This window comes from Hyalella azteca, unplaced genomic scaffold (assembly GCF_000764305.2).
Source record: "Hyalella azteca isolate HAZT.00-mixed unplaced genomic scaffold, Hazt_2.0.2 contig4353, whole genome shotgun sequence".
NCBI lineage: Eukaryota > Metazoa > Arthropoda > Malacostraca > Amphipoda > Hyalellidae > Hyalella > Hyalella azteca.
In genome coordinates this window covers 484,156-502,900 of record NW_025934572.1, presented here as the reverse complement: position 1 = coordinate 502,900, position 18,745 = coordinate 484,156, and the positions used below count along the sequence as shown (strand labels likewise).

The window sequence follows — 18,745 nt, the reverse complement described above, 5'->3', positions numbered from 1 at the left end:
GATTGATACTTAAGTGGATCACGGAAAAAATTAATCGGCATCATGTGAGTTCTTATTCCTCAAAGGAATTATAACGAATCATAGATGAGAGTTTAAACTCAGCACTAGAAGAAAATAAAGGACAAGACAAAGCTCCGCATGTCCACCGTAAAATTTTGGAACTAATTTATGGCCAGACTTTTATTGTTTTATTGGGATTATGAGCTTCTAGAATATTTCGAAAATAATATTTCCGAAAATTTTTCTAAATTTGTCGTTTAGCTCATAAAGTTCAGTTATTAATGTAACATTACAATCACAAATAACGTGAGTCGAAGCTGCTGAATCTCAAGAACACAAAAATATGAAGGTGTTTCTTGGCCTCAATCATCAAGATAAATCAAACGAATAAGAGACAAACTATACATAAGACTTAGAAGCGATGTTAGTAACAATAGTCGACAGTTTCTATCTTCAAGACTCAACTATTTCGCCTACCGGCTTAATGGAACGTAGCAAATGAGTTATTATTACCAGAAGATTACAGCAGATATTACAGTATTAGCAATGATCCACAAGTGAAGAATTGAGGTCTGAGTTGACAACTTGAAAACTTCGATACAGAATCACAAAATTTATTGTTCAACATACACATACACTGACGTGAATATGTATGAGCATATATCTCCAGAGCATTTTTATTTTGCGGGAAAGAATACTAATAGATAACAACTCCATTAAAAATCTCAATTGCTATAAAAATGCTAAGTTAAGCTATCATCCCTTCTGTATTGCCATATGATAATTACACCTGACTTTTACCAGTCACGAACAGTCGTAATAAAAGTTAGAATTCTACGTTGTAATACGGTTAACAAGTGCTACAATACACAACAATACATAGATCCACTGAACTTATTTAACATCGAAGTCATGACAAAAAATCTTGCCCTCGCGCGCTCGATCGGCTCAAAGAGCCGCTAACAAGTAACTCACAGGTCGACCTCTTAGATTCTTGGGCACTGAGCGATCCTGCGAGTTAATTGCTTCAGTTCCTTGGTTAATGCTATTGAAAGGGCATTATTCTCAAAACCTTCAGGTAATAGTTTAAGTAGTTTGAAATCAAATATGCGTAACAAAATACATTATGCGTTTGATTATCTAATGTTATAGAGCTCCCGTTTTTACGTTACATGCACACGACACGAATCTCTACTAATGCAAAATCGATGGATCAATGGTGTTGAAATAAATTATGTGAACTGCGAGGCTTAGCAAGCGTTCCGAGCCATTTTTATGCATGTAAAATAATGGCATTATGCACTAATGCAACGACCAGAGAAGTGCGTGTATTCGACGGTATACAATGCAGAACTTGTTTATTTCGAGACTTCCAGCAAATTAACATGGAGAAAATGTCTCAAAAAAACGAAAAACATAGTTAACCTTTCAGGAAGTAAGTTTGCCGATGTGGTGAATGATTAACCATGTTTTAGAACCTCGAGCAGAAGAACTGCTGCAAAATGTACGCCACAATTTCATTTGAGTCTGAACACATATAAAATTGATTAAATTATTAACTTCATGAATATATATATATATTCAGTCAAAAAAATAATCTATTAGTTGGTACGAAAAGACAGATTGATTAAAGTAATTTAAGTTTCCATTTGAAATTCCAATCTCAAAAGTAAATGGGATAATTGAAATAAAGCAAAATAGATAAGACTTACTCACTGCAAGTGCAGAATATAGCGTTGCAATATTTTTTAAACGAGCCAATAATGCAGAAGCTATCTATTACGACAATAAATGTTTATATACAAGAGTAAATAAAGAATAGAGCACCAAAAAATCCGAATAGCATTATTGTAACATAGGAATAGAGCGAGACACATATACCGGATTAGAGCTTCCGTAAAACAAATATTCCTTCATGATCAGCAGACGGTCGTCACTAATTCATGCAGTCTGAACATAGGTTTCCTCGGATAAAAATTATGAAGCTAATGAGCGGACTGACAGAGGAATTTAAAAACTAAGGTTCTCGAGTTAAAAAAATCGCACAATGAAGTCAGAACGCAAATTCCAGCGGCTTATGAGCTGCCCAAATTCAAGCAGGTACAAACGCTGACGAAGTCTTAGCTTAAACCATTCCTGAAGTCAACATTAGACGGATTTAATCATTTCATCTTATCATTTAATCATTAATAGACATTCCAAAACTCTGTTCAAAACCTTAACCGCACAACAGCGGGCATACGTAGGATGTTCACTGGCCGCTGTCATCACGCCTTAAATTTTAAATACGTTTGAACAAACACAAGACACCAATGCTTCAAGAATCATTAATGAATTTAAAATAAAATAAATCAAGTAACTCACACGCTGCCTCTATTTTATCTATAAAGAATAAAAAAGAATCTTGATGAGCTCTCTCTTCTTTAGAGTTAAATAAAAGTTAAAACTCTCTCTTCCTTAGAGTTAAATATGGCTAACTTTTTAGCTGCCTCAATTTTATATTTAATGCGCATCAGAGCGTATGAAGTCTGCCGACAAGCTGCATCCTTCGTACATCATTAAAAGACCATATTCTCTGCCCGAGCTCAGCAAGCATGAGCTGTTAGATGTGTTTTTCATCACATTCTCATTACAATAAAGAGGACCTCGTCCATATTAACCGTTAAATAAATCATAAAACTTAGAAATTTAATAAAACCCTTTAACATGAAATGCAATGCCGAGAATCAACTTTCTCCGTAAAACCTAATCATCAAGCTGGTGTGTAGTTTTTCAGCCACACAGTTAATTTCTTATCCAAGACATGAAAGTCACGGTCACTATGCGAATTTAATAAAGGTATCGATATAACAGCATACACGTGCTTCCAATATTATTCCATCTATCATGCAGAATTAACCTTATTTAAGTAACGACACCCTTAGAACGGTTATATGCATATTTTTCAAATAATTACAACGATTAAACTTTGGAAAAAATCTCCTCACAAACACTTCAAATCCCGACAAATATTATGTTCATCAAACCTCGTCCAAATGGGCACCGGCAACTGTCCATATTAATTTAATTTACATTAATAGCATCTCTTACATTAGCACAGAAAAAACTCCTGGTTCAATAACAGTGCACTGAGGCAACGTGTTTGTACATCGACAACAGAAATACTACGAGAAATTAACACACACGCAAGGTCGTACGTGATGATGAACCAATAGGAAACGTGACCACGAATTCCCACATCGATTGCACACCACATAAAAATTTTCTACAAATCGTTAAAAAATCTTTATCCTAATTTAGCTATCAACTAACATCATAGGCCTTTAATAGAAGATAATTTTATTCTAAACCTACATCACTTCACATTCAATTAATGATGCTACAAACGACATTTCTTTTCACGATACAACCAGCTAAGGTACTTCTCTAGGCGCTGAACTTGCCTAACATCAGCTAAACGACTAAACTACTATAATGCCACATGTCAATAAATTCCATACGTGAATACTTTCCTTGTCTAGCTAACAGCTAATTAAACCTGATCAATTCTCTACCCAACACACGTAATAACATAGAAGCTCAGGGCCTTTTGAAGCTTATGAGCGATATGTTTAGAGTGCGTAGTGAGTTGTAACGGGACAGAACAACACCTATAATCAATTTTCAATATCTAATAGGAGCAAAAAATCTAATGGGGTAACGGAAACTATTTGGGGGCAATAAAACATTAAAGAGAGATAAAAAAAATTCAAAGGAGTTAAGAAACCCTCAGAAAAGAGAAAGAAGCAGTGACAAGAGCAACGGAGATGCTATGACGATAATATTTTAATTTTGAAAGGGCGAGCGAGATAAAAGATGACTTTTAGGAGGAAGTTGAATCAACAATTGATGAAGTAAGATGTTAGTGAGAAATAATTTATAATGCGATCTGTGGCCCGCTGCTAGTTTAAAACATTGCTTAAAAAGTTGAAGCATAAGTACCTAAAAAAATAGTAAAGCACCTTGCGTCGAAAGATTTCTCATAAAAGAAAGGTGACAGAAAATAAAAAGTTTGCACCGTACATAAGATTGACCTGAGACAGAAGCAGCCATTACTTATGAATTATAATTTTTGATTATGCTTGAACACTCGAGACAGCAGCCAAACTTGAGACTGGATAACTCTTGATTATTAGCCTAACTTGAGACAGCAGCCTTGATTTGTCAGACAGCAGCAGCCTTGATTTTTGAGACAGCAGCCTTGAAACTTGAGACTTGATATTTGTGACGATGAACATGGCGGTCCTCACACATAAGAGAAATAATATACTTTAATGAGGATATGACTGATGAATGATCGTCTACAAGAGGCACTCGCGCTGAGCGACAGTCAATCGTAATTAAAGTTATCGGCAAAGATTGAGCAAGAAACAAAACAAGTGTACGATTATATAACCATAGATAGACAATGAACGAGTAAAGCAATTACATAATCTTGGAGAAGCCGTCGAGGAATCAGCATAAACATTGTTATCAAACCTGGGTCAACTCCACACGCCCTTGAATATAAACTCAAAAATACTTAACTAAATCGAAGTTAAGAAATGCTTAATCACATCAACGGACTAAGCAGCACTCTGATACATAGGTTTTTAATTTTTAGGTTTAGTAATCAATAAATGAACCAACAACAAACAGTGCTTACATACCGTAATCAGTAAAATCAAATTAAAACCTTCATATTCTAGCAGCATTTAACAAGGTTTAAAATGTCTTAAAAACACACAACCAATTCAATACCTTGCCTCATATTTGTATCAATAGATAAGTCGTATAACATCTGTGAATCATGAAATTAAAAAGCTGAACCTTGGTTAGGGAAGCTGCTTGCCGAGGATAAGATTAGTATACTTGAGAGAATAAATAATGGAAGTAACCTCACTTCCTACATTGCTGGACCTTCAAACGCAACAAGATGCCGACAAGAACATGGTCCAGCAAAGGAATTAAATAATTCAAGCACCATCAATTCATAGAAGCCCTAATGAGCATGAAAACGATACTCATATCGACAAAAATACCAAGCATAGCGTACTTTTTAACTGATGTTCTTGAACAAAAATCAACATGCAGTTGCGACTTAAGTCAGGTTGCCAGATGATATAATCGTGTTGCAGCATTTCGGTGTAATTGGAATAACAATCCTCGGTTCTGTACCTAACTTCTGGCCATTCCATAAGGTGCACAACCACAGCTTATGAAACATAAAATGGAAGATGAAAATTCCCTCATTGTACGGAAATATAATTGCCACAGAACCGATTATCGTTTGCGTAACAAAGATGATGATAACCAAGAATTATAGGACATAAGAACAAGTATGAATACTCATTATATCGTAACACCAGCTCATTAAAAAGCATTGCTTAGAAGCGGCATCGAATCGTCATTGGTAACGGAAGACCCTGGTAACATGCTTCATAATAGTTCAATAACTATGGCATTTTCACCAAACATGCACATTGTAGCGGGCAAGGTATTTTACACCGGTTGCAATTCTTATGATAGTAAAATAAAATAGTTGTGCGTTGAATTCCACGTTAGAGGATAAACCCTGTAAGAACGCGACATCTACGTTCGAAAACTTTTCTCCGGTACAGCATAAAGCTGAAGGTTTTTTTAAGAGAAAGAATGGGAGGAACTGATTAGGATAGACTTGGCACAATCTAGTCTAGACGCCATTACGAACTGAATATGAAGTATGTAGGGAATATGATATACCGCTCGGGAGGTCAGAAGCTGTCCTAGGAGAAGGCACTGACCAAGAGCGATTATTCCGTCGTAAGTACCTACTAATAAGCCAGACTGCTAACAGTGGATGCTGCCTAGAGTGGTGAAGGCCGATGACTGGGAATATGCCGCAATAATTTTTGGCCGACGAAGAAAAAAAATGTAAGTATTTTCGTATAGACAAGACGCCAATGAATATGTCATCGCAAGAAGTGATTACCGATGCACGATGATATGAAACTCGGAAAGAAGACGCCGCTGCACAAATCGACACCTCCAAAGAAGACATATGTACTATCTCGCGCAGCCGACTCCTGCTTCTAGATATGAAAAAATCCTATGAGTTCCTAGGCGCGGCAGCATTGATGAGCTCGACGTAGTTGGCGGGGAAGAGGCCGAAATTGCCACTGGGACTCACGCCCTGCCACCAGCCTTCGTCGATCTGCTCGATATTAGAGATGATCTCCGAGGGGTCGAACGAAATCTCGGTGTTGTCGCTGGCCTGGTAGTCGTAGAGGGCGCGCGCGCACAGGCCGTGCTCAGGCAGTAGCTGGTACTCAACGCCCTGTGGGAAACGTCACACATTAATTTGAAGAATTTGCTCAAAATTATAAATATTTCGGTGTTAGTTACACAATTTTAATCTAGGATTATAGATTTTAGACGCATGCAATTGGTTAAGGATTGAAAGATGAACCCGCATGCGATGAGGAATCAGATGAATAGAAATGTATTTTTATTGACATGAAATTGAATGAATTTGGTTAAAGCTGGTAAAAAGCTTGATGCTCACGCTGCTGGAAACGGTAGAAAAAGCAGAACCATAAAGTAATCAAGCCTAGAGCGGTTAAATGACAAGTTTATTATGAAATCCCACAAATCCCCAAATCACATTCGGCGGATAAGATTTAACGAAAATCCCAAGGAAATTGTAATATTTCCAACTACGTGTTGAACAAAAAAAAAACATGGAAATATAAAAAATAGCAAATAAGAAATTGACAAATACAGTCTTATAGTTCGACAGGTAATGAATGGATGAACCCCGAGCAAGTGAAAATACAACGTGTGAACAAGACTCAGTTTTTTGTTTCACTTAGTTCCATCTTACAGAATATTCCGACAGTTGCACGGAGAGTGGCGGGATCAAAGTTCCATATACAATACTTGTGAGTGACCCCGACAGCTAAAAATATCATATATTATGTATCAGCAATATATATGAATATGATATAAATATCATATTATATATAAGCATGCTATAGAAAAATATCATGCATAATGGGAACAGTCGTGGGCTTGACAGTTGTTCATGCAGTTACTTAGAAGATCATTGGATGAGTATCGCTATTGACAGCCATAAGCTACAATTAAGAAGGTTAAAGGCTGAAGAAATTACTACATACAAAGCAGTCAAGGTAAGTAATATTTAGAGCAGCCCAAAGTGCTAGCTGTCAGAACAATTGAGCCGCGCATCACGCTGAGTATAGCAGAGTAGCCAAATGTTGCAACCAGTGCAGCGTTTATATACAATAATAGACAGCAACGAGAGAAATAGAAAGCCATGCAAAATACCAACTATCAAGCAGACAATGACAATTAACAGCCTTTCACCATCAGCCCGAAATATTAAAAAATATCACATGTACATCAGAAAAGTTTGTTATAATTTTTGTAGAGATTTACCATTAGCCCGAAATATTAAAAAATTTCACATGTACATAGGAAAAGTTTTTTTTAATTTTGTAGAGAATTGGAGCAGCCTCTCGACATGGAGTACTCGTAGGAGGAGCAGTAGACGGCATGCAGAACTCACGTCCACTTCGTAGGTCATGGCGACAGAGGGCGTGGTCTCCAGGTGCGGTGACGCCGGTCCTGGCGACAGATCTTGCTCTCCCCTAGCGTCCTGTGGTCCCGCAACCCGTCTCACTCATGCCACGGTCATACCATGTCACCAACACACGCGTCGTGGCATGCCACCAACACACGCGTCGTGGCATGTCACCAACACACGCGTCGTGGCATGTCACCAACACAGGCGTCGTGGCATGTCACCAACACACGCGTCGTGGCATGTCACCAACACACGCGTCGTGGCATGTCACCAACACACGCATTTGAAGACGTAACATGGAAAACGCGATTTCAATGACCCCGATGGCAATAAAAAAGTGTTACTTATCCAGGCCGAAGGCATATACTCTATGAATAATTCATAGCGGAATTATGATAAATGCTCACAAATAACGAATGCATCAATGAATAGTTTCATAATTGAATCCACTAATGGGAAGGCGTAATGATACAAGTTTTAAACAGAGATCACCAATAGGAAGAAAGGTAAGCCAACGTTACTGCACAAACACCACACAAACAAACGGGCGAAGGCGGCAACCACACGAGCAATGGTGACGTGGTGACGACGACGACGACGGTGATGATGATGATAGGAGCAAGCATGGCAGAGGGCATCACAGAGGGTAGAAAATGCTCATATTAGCGCCATCATTTGATGGTTACAAGTTCAGTGATACAAATTCCCTAGTACAATGTTTTTTCAAAGTGTATTTTACGATTACTTCCATAAATTTAAACATCGAATAATGAGGCCATGATTCGGAAATCAGGAAAGTTTTCAGTTTCTTCTCAAAATAAATGCCTGACACCTCGAAAATAATACACAAGCATAATAATGAGTAAACTAAATATTAATATTGGGTGTCTTGACAGCTGTAATGAGTAATCAACCCTTAATTGGTCCACCGGAAAGCAAAGCGAGAGGAGGTTGGAAAATGTGCATCTTGTCTTGTTGGAAGCGTCAAAAGCGAAACGCTAGCAAACGAACTTTTAAAACCAATCAGTATTGCTAAATCAGAGTTAGAATTAACTGATAATAAATTTACTCTAAACATCTTATTGAAAAACATCACACGGTGAAGGGATGAAGGTGTAGCTGGAAGTCACGTAGAAGGCTATGGCTTTATCATATCAGTGTTGATATGATAAAGGTTTTTATAATACTTGTTGCTCTAAGGGGCTGCAGCCAGAGCATCGAAAACTTATGGAGCAGCACGTAGATCCTTCAAGACAGTTATAAACTAGAATTAATGAGATAATAGAATCACACGTATCTAAAAAAATCGACTTGAATTTGAGCTGAAAGTTGAATATTGTTCCTTAAACCTTGTTAGTGTCACGAGCAGAACTGAAACGTGAAGCCAGATTTAAATTCATCAGATGATGCACCTATCTTGAGTAATATTTGAGCTGACTCCTAAACTTGAATCAGAAACAAGCAAGATTCCTGTTAATGGAATTTGATGTCCGATTGAGTTTGAATTGTTAACAAAAAAATTAAATATAACATAATACAAAAAATGCATAATCTGACCTGGCCTGTTACAGTGCGTGGAACAGAGAGGTCGTAGTCTTCAACAGGCTGGTCGTAGATTCTGTCATCAGGCTCGACAGGAACAGAGTCGTAACGGTGTTGGGTTGGCCCGTTACTGGCAGCATAGTAACTCCTGTTACTGTTCTCCGTAAATCCACCAAGTTTTTGCTGATTTTGGTGGTCGGTGAACTCGGAATCATCTTCGTAGAAATTTTCCGGAGCCGCAGCACCAGACATGCTGCGAGCACCAGAATTTCTGTCGCCACGAGGCGGCTCGCTGACGTACGCGTATGTAGGTAGTTTGTCTTCCTTCTTTAGGAGCGTTTGGTTGCTCATGTATGTGGAATGGCTCGAAGCAGACACTGGCTCAGAATCCTCATAATAATTCGAGGACGACATTTGCCCGGCATAGGAAGCTGGCGCGGTGTTTGGAGGCTGAGACTTAGGCAAGCGCGGTGGCTCGTCCTCGTACGTGACTGCTCCATAGGTGCTTTTAGGGGGTAGTTGGGGAGCTTGGGTCTCCTCGCCCTCATATAAGTTGTCCTCGCCGTCGTACAAGCTGGGGGTGAAGCGTTGTTCGTTCTTGTGCACGTTGTTTGATGGAACTCGCCTAGAGGCCGGGGGACTGGACTGCGAGGCTCCAATGGGATTAGGACGAGCAGTGGCGGACGAGACGATTCCCTGTGAAATTATAATGTTGTTTTACGGTTTGAATTAAGATATTTTGTAGAACTCAGTACCGTATTGCATGAACCACTCAACCTGAGATACCCAATGAATATTTCTAGCGCGATAGAAAATACAATATCAAACAAGGCAGCAAGCAATATTAGTCACAGCGAGCTTTGAAGCCAAAGCTGTATATTATTATTATTATTATTATTATTATTATTCCACGAAGAGATTGTCGTGGCGTCTCGTTCAGATCGAACTTCGAGGGCACGTTACAAGCGGCTAAAAAATTCGCGCAAAATCGGCGTCACGTGGTCGAATTTCCGCCGGGCACAAACGAGTCGCGCGGCAGCGTTCATGACGAATTGCAGTTTGTCAAGTGCAGTGATGGGAAGTCCGTAGAGTGTGGCATTGCCATAGTCCAGTCTGGTCAGCACAAGCGCCACCATGAGGGCCTCGAGGACCGGCCTCGAGAGACAGCGACTGATGCTACGAATTCGCCGCAGGATGCCAAAACAGGCAGCGGTTACTTTGGCAATGTGGTTGTTCATAGATAGTTCTGAGTCTAGCTGAATGCCGAGGCTGCGCACAGAGGATGAAGGTGCGACGAACTCGTCGCCCACGCGCACAAGGTTGGTTGGAAGCTGATGTTGGCGCCGAGCGGTCGCGAACCAAATAAATTCAGTTTTCGATGCATTAAGCTGGAGCCGGTTGGAACGCATCCAATCTGAAACTGCGTCCATGCAGGCAGACATCCGGTCTTGCAACGCTGCAGCATCCGCCGGCGCACAGTAGCCATAGATTTGGGTGTCGTCGGCAAACATGTGCGGATTCAAGCTGTGTGAATCAATTATGTGCATAACAGATAAGCAGATAAGGAAGGCATACTAACCTCTCTTGAAGCATGCACGTCGCTGTCCACAAACATAGGCTGTCTAGGCTTTCTTTCTTCTGTAGTAAAGGGAAAGGAAATGAGGTGAATTGAAAATTTGAATGCAGTTATTTCAAGTTAGTTTTTCTGTAGATACTCAACATTGAATATGTGAATTGATATAAAAGCATACAATCACATGATAAAAGCAAATCAACAATCATTGACAAACATCGCTCGTCAAGCAAATCCTAACAATTAATGATTGCTAATATTTTTGATAACACAAACATGACAATAGCATAACACTAAAATAACATTATTGAAACTTTCTACTCGAAAAATATGAATAAAATCATCATGCAATATAAGCATACCTTGGACCGCTACACCCGAGCTGTTGGAGGGAGGGGGCCAGGCACGGGCTACGGCTCCTCTGCTGTTGCTGTTGCTGGATATATTGTTGCTGTTGTGGTGACCGCTGTCAGAGCTGTGGATGGGAAGGCTGGTAATAAGAGCTAGTAGTGCACTACTAAGACAAAGAAGTAAAGACTTCTAATAAAATGATTCTTTGGGAAGAAATCGGAAAATTAGCACAAAATAATTCTTAAGAACAAAAAATTTTAGCAGGAAAGAGTGAAATCTCTCATGCAATCTACACAATCGAATTTATAATTAACCCAAAAAATTAACCCAAAAAGCAAATGAAACATCAGGATATGATAACTCATTGGAACTATCACAGTGACGATTCCATCTACAATTCAGGAGTAGACAAAATATTCATAATGCTAATTGCAGATAAAACTAGTGAGAAGAAGTAAAGTCTTTAAAATATTTCATACAAGGTCAATTTGGCAAGAAATTTCAACGGGCAACACGGGCTTGTTGCATGAGAGTATCGGGGTAAATGAAGCAATGAATTTCAATGAGCAACACGGGCTTGTTGCATGAGAGTATCAGGGTAAATGAAGCAATAAATTTCAACGGGCAACAAGGGCTTGTTGCATGAGAGTATCAAGAAACTAACGTGTTGTTGAGAGGCGTGAACTCCTTCAGTTTCCTTGCAGGAGCGCGAGCGTTGCCCACACCGTTGGCCACTGCCGCTCCCTGACTCTCAAAGACGCTGCGAGCAGACTTGGTGCTGCCACCAATAACACTTTCTGCCTCCTGCTCGTTAAATTTGTTCAATAAGAAAAACTGTACTCAAAACCAGCTTTGAGTTTGAATTACATTTCAAATTATTTCATTGATTTGAATTACATTTCAAATTATAGGTAGAAGATACCTAAGGTCTAGCTTGGCAATAGATCACAATAATGCCGACTAAAACATAATATTCAAATGAGAGGGCAGGAAGGAATGTCAAAGGTTAAACACCAGGGCCTATACTTTCAAAAAAAGTTAAGAGATCGTAAGTTCATTAGCCAATCATTGACAGCCTTTCAAGCAAAATCCACCAATCATAGACAAGAAAATAGAGCGTAAGTACTTACATTAACTTATCGAGTTTTGAAAGTATGGCCCCAGATCTACTTGTTAGTATAGACAAAAAAAAAGTTAGGTTAAATTTACTGATATAAATAATAAAAGCTTCTGTACAATTTAGCTAGAATGCGATGTAGAATAATCTAAAAAAAAGTGCGACGCTGCAAATGTTCCTTACTTGCTTCCTCTGCTTTCTCAGGAGTTCAGCACGTCTGGCTCTCTCTTGTTCGTCACGTTCAGCGTCAGCAGCTGTAGGGCCGTCACCAGGCTCCCTAGCAGCTCTCAGGCGCTCGTCTGCCACCTCAGACGCCCTTCGTGATGCTGCCACCTTCACGCTGTGCTCCTGCTGTTGCACTTCACGCTCCTTGCTGCTTTTCATCTGCAGATAAAACACCTAATTAGGTTATTTCAGAACAGTTCATTCATTATCTCTATCATACACTCTTGAATGCGTTCTTCTGAATTTCATAATTTGGACATACTAACTCTTTGCCTCAACTTTTGTGTACTCACAATATGAAACTTGGCATTAAATTTTCAGTAGGAAGTGCCCTAAAACTCAACTACAGTACAAAGAATTCATCGCTTCGTGAAATTTTTACTATTAACAATCCTAAACAGAATGTATTATTAACCATCAAACTACTGTTCACTGGAACTGCTAAACCAATTCCTTTGTACAGGCACCCTTTAAACCAACATATAATGCAAGGAACCATTGATATTTCAAGAAAGACTGGCAAAAAACTATTATATAAGGCCTACATTCAAGTTCACTACAATGTATGCTATGGGTTGTGCACAGAACATGTTACCTCAGTTTTTCTTCTCTCCTGGTCAATAGTCATTTCTTCTAGTTTCTTGCGCTGGATTTCCTCTTGCTTCCGGACCTGTTCTTCATGCTCTTGTTCCTCCCAAAATTTATTGCGGGAACTTGTGTTTATTTCAGATAGAGGGTTTGTGCGCTGATAATTGGTGCCCTGTAACATAATTCACGTTTCATGCTTTACGACTCAATTTTAAGCTGTGAGATGCATACGGTACCGGTAGTAGGTATATAAGATGTATACATACATATGAACATTGATTCAGTTCATATAAAATTTATATGGTACCACTGACTCTGGACAGGTTATTAACAATCTTTCTCATGTCATGTGAATATAATTAAAAATTTTGTTAACACTCAAACAAATAATTGTGGACATGTAGCTGGATTTGTAGGAGCAAAACAGAGAAACATATATTTGAGGTTAATGGATTTGAAGCAGAAGCAAATCTTTATCACGATTCCTCGCAGTAAATTGCAAGTTAGTAGCTGAGGAGAAGAGAAGACTTTGATTAAAGACAGATTCAGAGTTCTAGAAGAATTTAGGCCATGAAAAACAAAGAAGTTGAATGCAGAATCAAAAGGGATTAAAGCATCAACTCAACAGCATTTAGACATAGCACAGCTTAAAATGAGCACATGATGTTGTGGTTTATAAAAAAATTACTCTTTTTCTATCCTACCTTTTAGTAACTATATAATTTAAACAATTATAATTTATGAGTGCTAAAAAAATCAGTTAGGGAGAAAAGCCAGTATTAGGAGTGAAACCAGGAGATTACCATCGCAGTGACAGCACTGCCTTCCCTAAATTGAATCACCAGACTCTTCTGAAAAGAATAAAATAGGTACTAGAAGGGAATTTACCTATGCCTATGATTGCAAAATGTTTGAGTACACCACATATATTATATATTGGGAGTACTCCACACAATATATAAACAAGAATAATAATTTACTACCCCATAAAAAATCCTCTCCTGAGGGATAACTTAAATCAAACAAATTTTCAGTTTCCATTCATGTTCATCTTATGATAAATTCCAGCTATTTATCCAACTTTGATGAATATGCATATTAGAGAACTTTCTTGTTATACTTACAACAGGTGCATTTCTTTCTTCATTTTCAGAACGATCAGAGAAGTTGTATGAGGTGGCAGTTGCTTTAGCAAGAGCAGCAAACACCTGATCAGCTTCAACCTCTTCTTCATTACGAGCATTAATTGTCACATGAATTCCTTTGAGAAGTCCCTTCACATCATGCAGATGTCTTGCACAAATGCCCTTACGGAGGTTTGGGCAGGCTTCCCCTATCTGTTATTAACAAATTACAACAATTCTTTCACAAGAATAAAAAATTTTGATATCAATTTAGTCTGAAGCCTACTTCTTAATTTGATTAAATAACGATTCAAAATATAGACATGTTAATGGATTATTTTCAAAACATTACCATAAATTCAATAATTCTCAACTTACATCATGGAAATAAGAGTACTATTTGAAAGAAAAGATTATCCTTGAATCAAGTTCTATAATACTCATCTGGTGGTATACACTTAATATTTATAACTTTTCAGGCTGATTCAGAACATACATAGTTAATGAGCACATGCTTGGTACGTGTTGTCTTTGGGTCGGTGACACGCACAACTGCATACATGACCTTGCTGCTGTTAAGTTCATCTGCCAGCTCCTCCAGCCCTCCATCTAAAATTGTAACAAAAATCTTAGATCTAGAATAGTGTAAGGGATGTCAGTGCTGATGAATTGGCCTGAATAAGAATACTTTGGCCAGCACCCGACTCTTGAAATTTTAAACTTATTCATAGGATAGATAAGAAATTGGCTCTAGGTCAGATCTTTCTAAAATTGCCAATGAAATAGATACCAGTATTTCACCAAGTATGTTGGTCATGATAATTTAAATTATAAACTTAAATACATAATACTTGTTTGCAAAACCTCATCTAGTCTGTTTTTTAGTGCATTCATACTGACTAGCATCAGTGATGCAAGCAGAAAGTAAGTTTAGTTCAATTTGTTGATGATGAAGAGCAAGAAGTGTTATGGTATAGAAAAATTGCACCACAGATTATCAGACAAGATTATTTATTTTCATCACTGATGACAGAGGAGGACAACAGAGATTATTAAACAAAAAAATTCAGTTTCTTTTCAATGCTTTACATTGAAAATTTATTTCATAGAAAATATTGTAAAATATTTATAATAACATGAATATTTTCTTCGTTTTACATAGTTCTCATATTCATGGCTAAATAATAATTACATCTCTATGTTCTCATATTCACGAGGCTAAATAATTCTCTCCACAAACTCCACAGTGACCATGAAAGACATTTAGGCTGCATAATATCTTTATAAAAAATGTGAACAATTCACTGAATAATAGGTATATAAATTACTAGTTTGAAAACTCTATACAAATACATATATTTACAAATATTTTAAACTTAGAATACTGCATACACAGTGACCTGCCACTGCCAGACAAGGAAGATGTACAAAGGTCAAGAGAAAATTGTGAAACCTTACCTCCAGTGCCGATGAGCTTCAAAATATTAGTTTGGCCTTCATACCCAAGCAGTATCCTGAGAAAAGAATGGTTATTATTAGTGAAATGGCTCCAACAAAGCCAGCCTACCAGTTTTTGCTTAAAAAAATGTTTTGGTAAAAAATTAGCACTTGAAGAAAATTTTGGGAGTCTAATAATATAAGACAATTAATAAAAGTCTACCTAATTAAAACCATCATAGATAGAAAAAGTTAACATGATTGAAGACTTTGACTTTTGTTTGATTGAATACAATCCAGATCCCTGTTTTATTATTTTTCCTTTTTATATTTTATACATTTACATACATACCATCAAACGGGGTAATAAGGGACGGTTTTGAGCATTTTTTGTTAATAACTTCTGACCATGAAACATTTCATAAACATGTTTAGGCTCATTTTATAGCTCTTTGCGAGGGCTATCGTATGGCATCTTAAAAAAAATTCCATATGCTATTCGTAAGGTACCAGATGCAAAATAAAAGCTTTCCGAATTACCCCTGGAAACAGGGTAATCTGGGACACTTGAAATAAAACTTAATTTTAAAATGTTTGAAGCTTGCAGAGTGTACTCATCTATTATTAACAGTGCTTTGATGTACTCCTCTTTTTTTGTAGATGATGTAGATGTAGAATATATGACATTTTGGTGATTTTTACTTGTTTTTCCTTTATTGATTTGATATTACCATATCCATACATTATATATACCATATTATTAACGTGATTACACCACATCCATGAACATGCTATTGAGCATTTACAACAACCTTGTCCACTGCAAGCTTCTTATCAGCAGCCATATAGCACTTTTCTGTATCTGTAAGCTTACAGGATGGCTTGTAATTTCACACCATTTTAATTGGGTCAAGCGAATTCACTAAAACAAAAAAATATATTTATTGTAAAAACATACCTGAAACAGAAAGGTATATTCTAGTTACAATCATCATATTTCTTAAAGAAATAAATCTTAGATTAGGTTAATTACTTTTCATTTTATGTTGCCTGGTGCCCAATTCTACCTATTACATTCTCTGCACAATTTTTTGATGGCCGATGATGCATTAATTTTTCATCAAGTGAAATTTTTTTTGCTGAGCAAGGTAAATATAGATTAATTTTTTCATTAACTGGAGCCTTTGCTAATCAAGGTTCTACTGTAAATGACATTTTAGTAGTGTACCTTATTACCCCGAGTGGGTGTTCCTTATTACGCCCTCCTGTGGATATGGCCGCCAGGCCGCCATTTTTTGGAATGAGATATGAGAATTCTGTCTATCAAGTTTTTAAGCCAAAACCTGTGTGCAACTTTTATCTAAGAAAATTTTTTGATACAACAAATATTTTTTTGCTACAGACCTTAGCAGAGGAACATTTTCAAAATCTCACTTTTCACACTTTTTTTGGGGGATTTTTCAGAGGTAGTAAATGTATGTTTCTTTACTTATTCTAATGCTACATAGATAGTAAAAAGAATGAACTGTACACCACTATCTTTAGTTTTGCAATATTTTAATTAGTTAAGTGGCTACAACATTTCTATGAAATGTGGGATGACTGTCCCAAATCCCAATTTACCCTGCCCATCCCTTCTTACCCTGGCTTTGTCACTATGATTAAAGATAATGAACTAAACTTGAATGAAATGATAACATCTCATGCTTCAACAGGGTAGATTGTGGAGTTGGAGTAGAATTCCAGGAAGGGAGGTCCTTATTGCAGTCTGACTCTCCAATTGTGCGCTCTGCGACTCTGGTAGTATTATGGAATTTGATGATCAATAAAATAATATGTTTTAAAATTATTTTATTGTTAGCTATTTAATGCATTGGGTGAAATTCAAATTTATCTGTAACTACTTGTACATTCATAATTATTTACACATTTAAATTAACAATCATTTCATTTTTAGGGACTATATAAATTTATTTTAAAAAATGGTTTTAATCATTGAGTCCAATAATTAGATTAGGCAATAGCTGAAAGCCTGAAAAACACCCTTATTTGTTGCAGAATAATTATGCCGTCAAATGGGGTAACTTAATTATTGTTAATTAACTAATACATCTTATTGTCTAGCTAATTAAATTTTTTAAACATCTGTTTTAACTTGATAATATGGATAATCTCATATGAATATGATATTGAAAGAGTGAGTAGTATGACTTTGTCTCTAATTATTAAAGAAAGCCTTTCAATTTTTCTAACTCAAGTTTTTGGATTAGCTATAGCCTTATTTTGCCCTTATAGGCTAATGCATTGGCCTACACTCCTACAGTACAGGCTATACATGGATTACATTACATGGATTGAAACTTGAAAGAAATATGAACCAAGATTTTGAGAATTCCATCCTGCACGATCACGGATATTTGAGGAAAGTTGAAATCAGTGGTATCTAATTTCAATCATTCGCAACAGCCAAAACAATATTAATAGACTTGAATACTTTATTTCACCAGACCCAGAATCACCAGATAACTGATAACTTCAAGTGATAAGTAAATTTTACATAGATTGCATCCAGCATCATTGCAGGTGCAGGGGGTTGGCACTGGCAGGCTGGCAGCGGCAGATGAAAATAATGCTATATCTGGTAAGTGGTAAGCAGGTAAGGAGAAATGTGATTTCTGAAGTACTTCAAGTTCATGGCATGTTATGAATGCTTATGATAATAATATATATAATATGATGTTACTCACCAGTCAGTCGGCGTTTTATCGCTCAAAACATCATCATATGCTCTCAGAATCTCAGATTTGTTCTTCTCTAAATCGATACTCATTTCGAATTAGGAAATAACACAACCTTGGGCTTGAACATAGAACTTGACAAGTTGACAGTCCTAACTTTTGTGATCTAAAATCCGTTCTACGTAACTTCGACAGTCCGACCGAACCAACGAAAGCTTATCGAATGTCAACACGAAAGGAAGCGCATTCAGAAATACTGTAATTTTCAACTATCTCATTTTCATATGCGATAAAATGAAACAGCATAAGCACTTGAGATTGGGTTGAAATTTCGCTGCTATCTCACGCATAATTTTATTTATTTATAGGAATCTAAGCTTTTTACATCACATTCCTTATTGTGCAAAACATTAGCAGCTTATATACTTGGGCAGTTGAACGATATTT

At 37.2% G+C, this 18,745-nt stretch overlaps 1 protein-coding gene across 2 annotated transcripts; it reads right to left on the bottom strand.

Moving 5' to 3' along the window:
• Nucleotides 1–1,583: 1,583 nt before the first annotated feature.
• LOC108682164 (drebrin-like protein A) lies at nt 1,584–18,517 on the bottom strand. Of its 2 annotated transcripts, XM_018171280.2 has the most exons (12): nt 18,308–18,517; nt 15,582–15,637; nt 14,620–14,732; nt 14,124–14,336; nt 13,007–13,171; nt 12,370–12,570; nt 11,734–11,873; nt 11,081–11,193; nt 10,725–10,783; nt 9,161–9,841; nt 7,586–7,675; nt 1,584–6,334 (listed from the first exon to the last, which is right to left on the bottom strand). In XM_018171280.2, the coding sequence occupies exons 1-12, from the start codon at nt 18,388–18,390 to the stop codon at nt 6,107–6,109; spliced, it is 2,142 nt and encodes a 713-aa protein (XP_018026769.1). In that variant the 5' UTR covers nt 18,391–18,517; the 3' UTR covers nt 1,584–6,106. The 2 variants fall into 2 exon arrangements, with proteins under 2 accessions (XP_018026769.1, XP_018026771.1); XM_018171282.2 differs by lacking the exon at nt 7,586–7,675.
• Between the last annotated feature and the right edge of the window lie 228 nt (nt 18,518–18,745).

Excerpts from the sequence above, each read along its gene's own strand:
- LOC108682164 (XM_018171280.2), bottom strand. The coding sequence starts at position 18,390 with ATGAGTATCGATTTAGAGAAGAACAAATCTGAGATTCTGAGAGCATAT. Across the intron at positions 14,733-15,581 it reads GAAGCTCATCGGCACTGGAG|ATGGAGGGCTGGAGGAGCTG; the intron begins GTAAGGTTTCAC and ends TTACAATTTTAG. Across the intron at positions 11,194-11,733 it reads TTCACGCCTCTCAACAACAC|CTCTGACAGCGGTCACCACA; the intron begins GTTAGTTTCTTG and ends TCCCATCCACAG.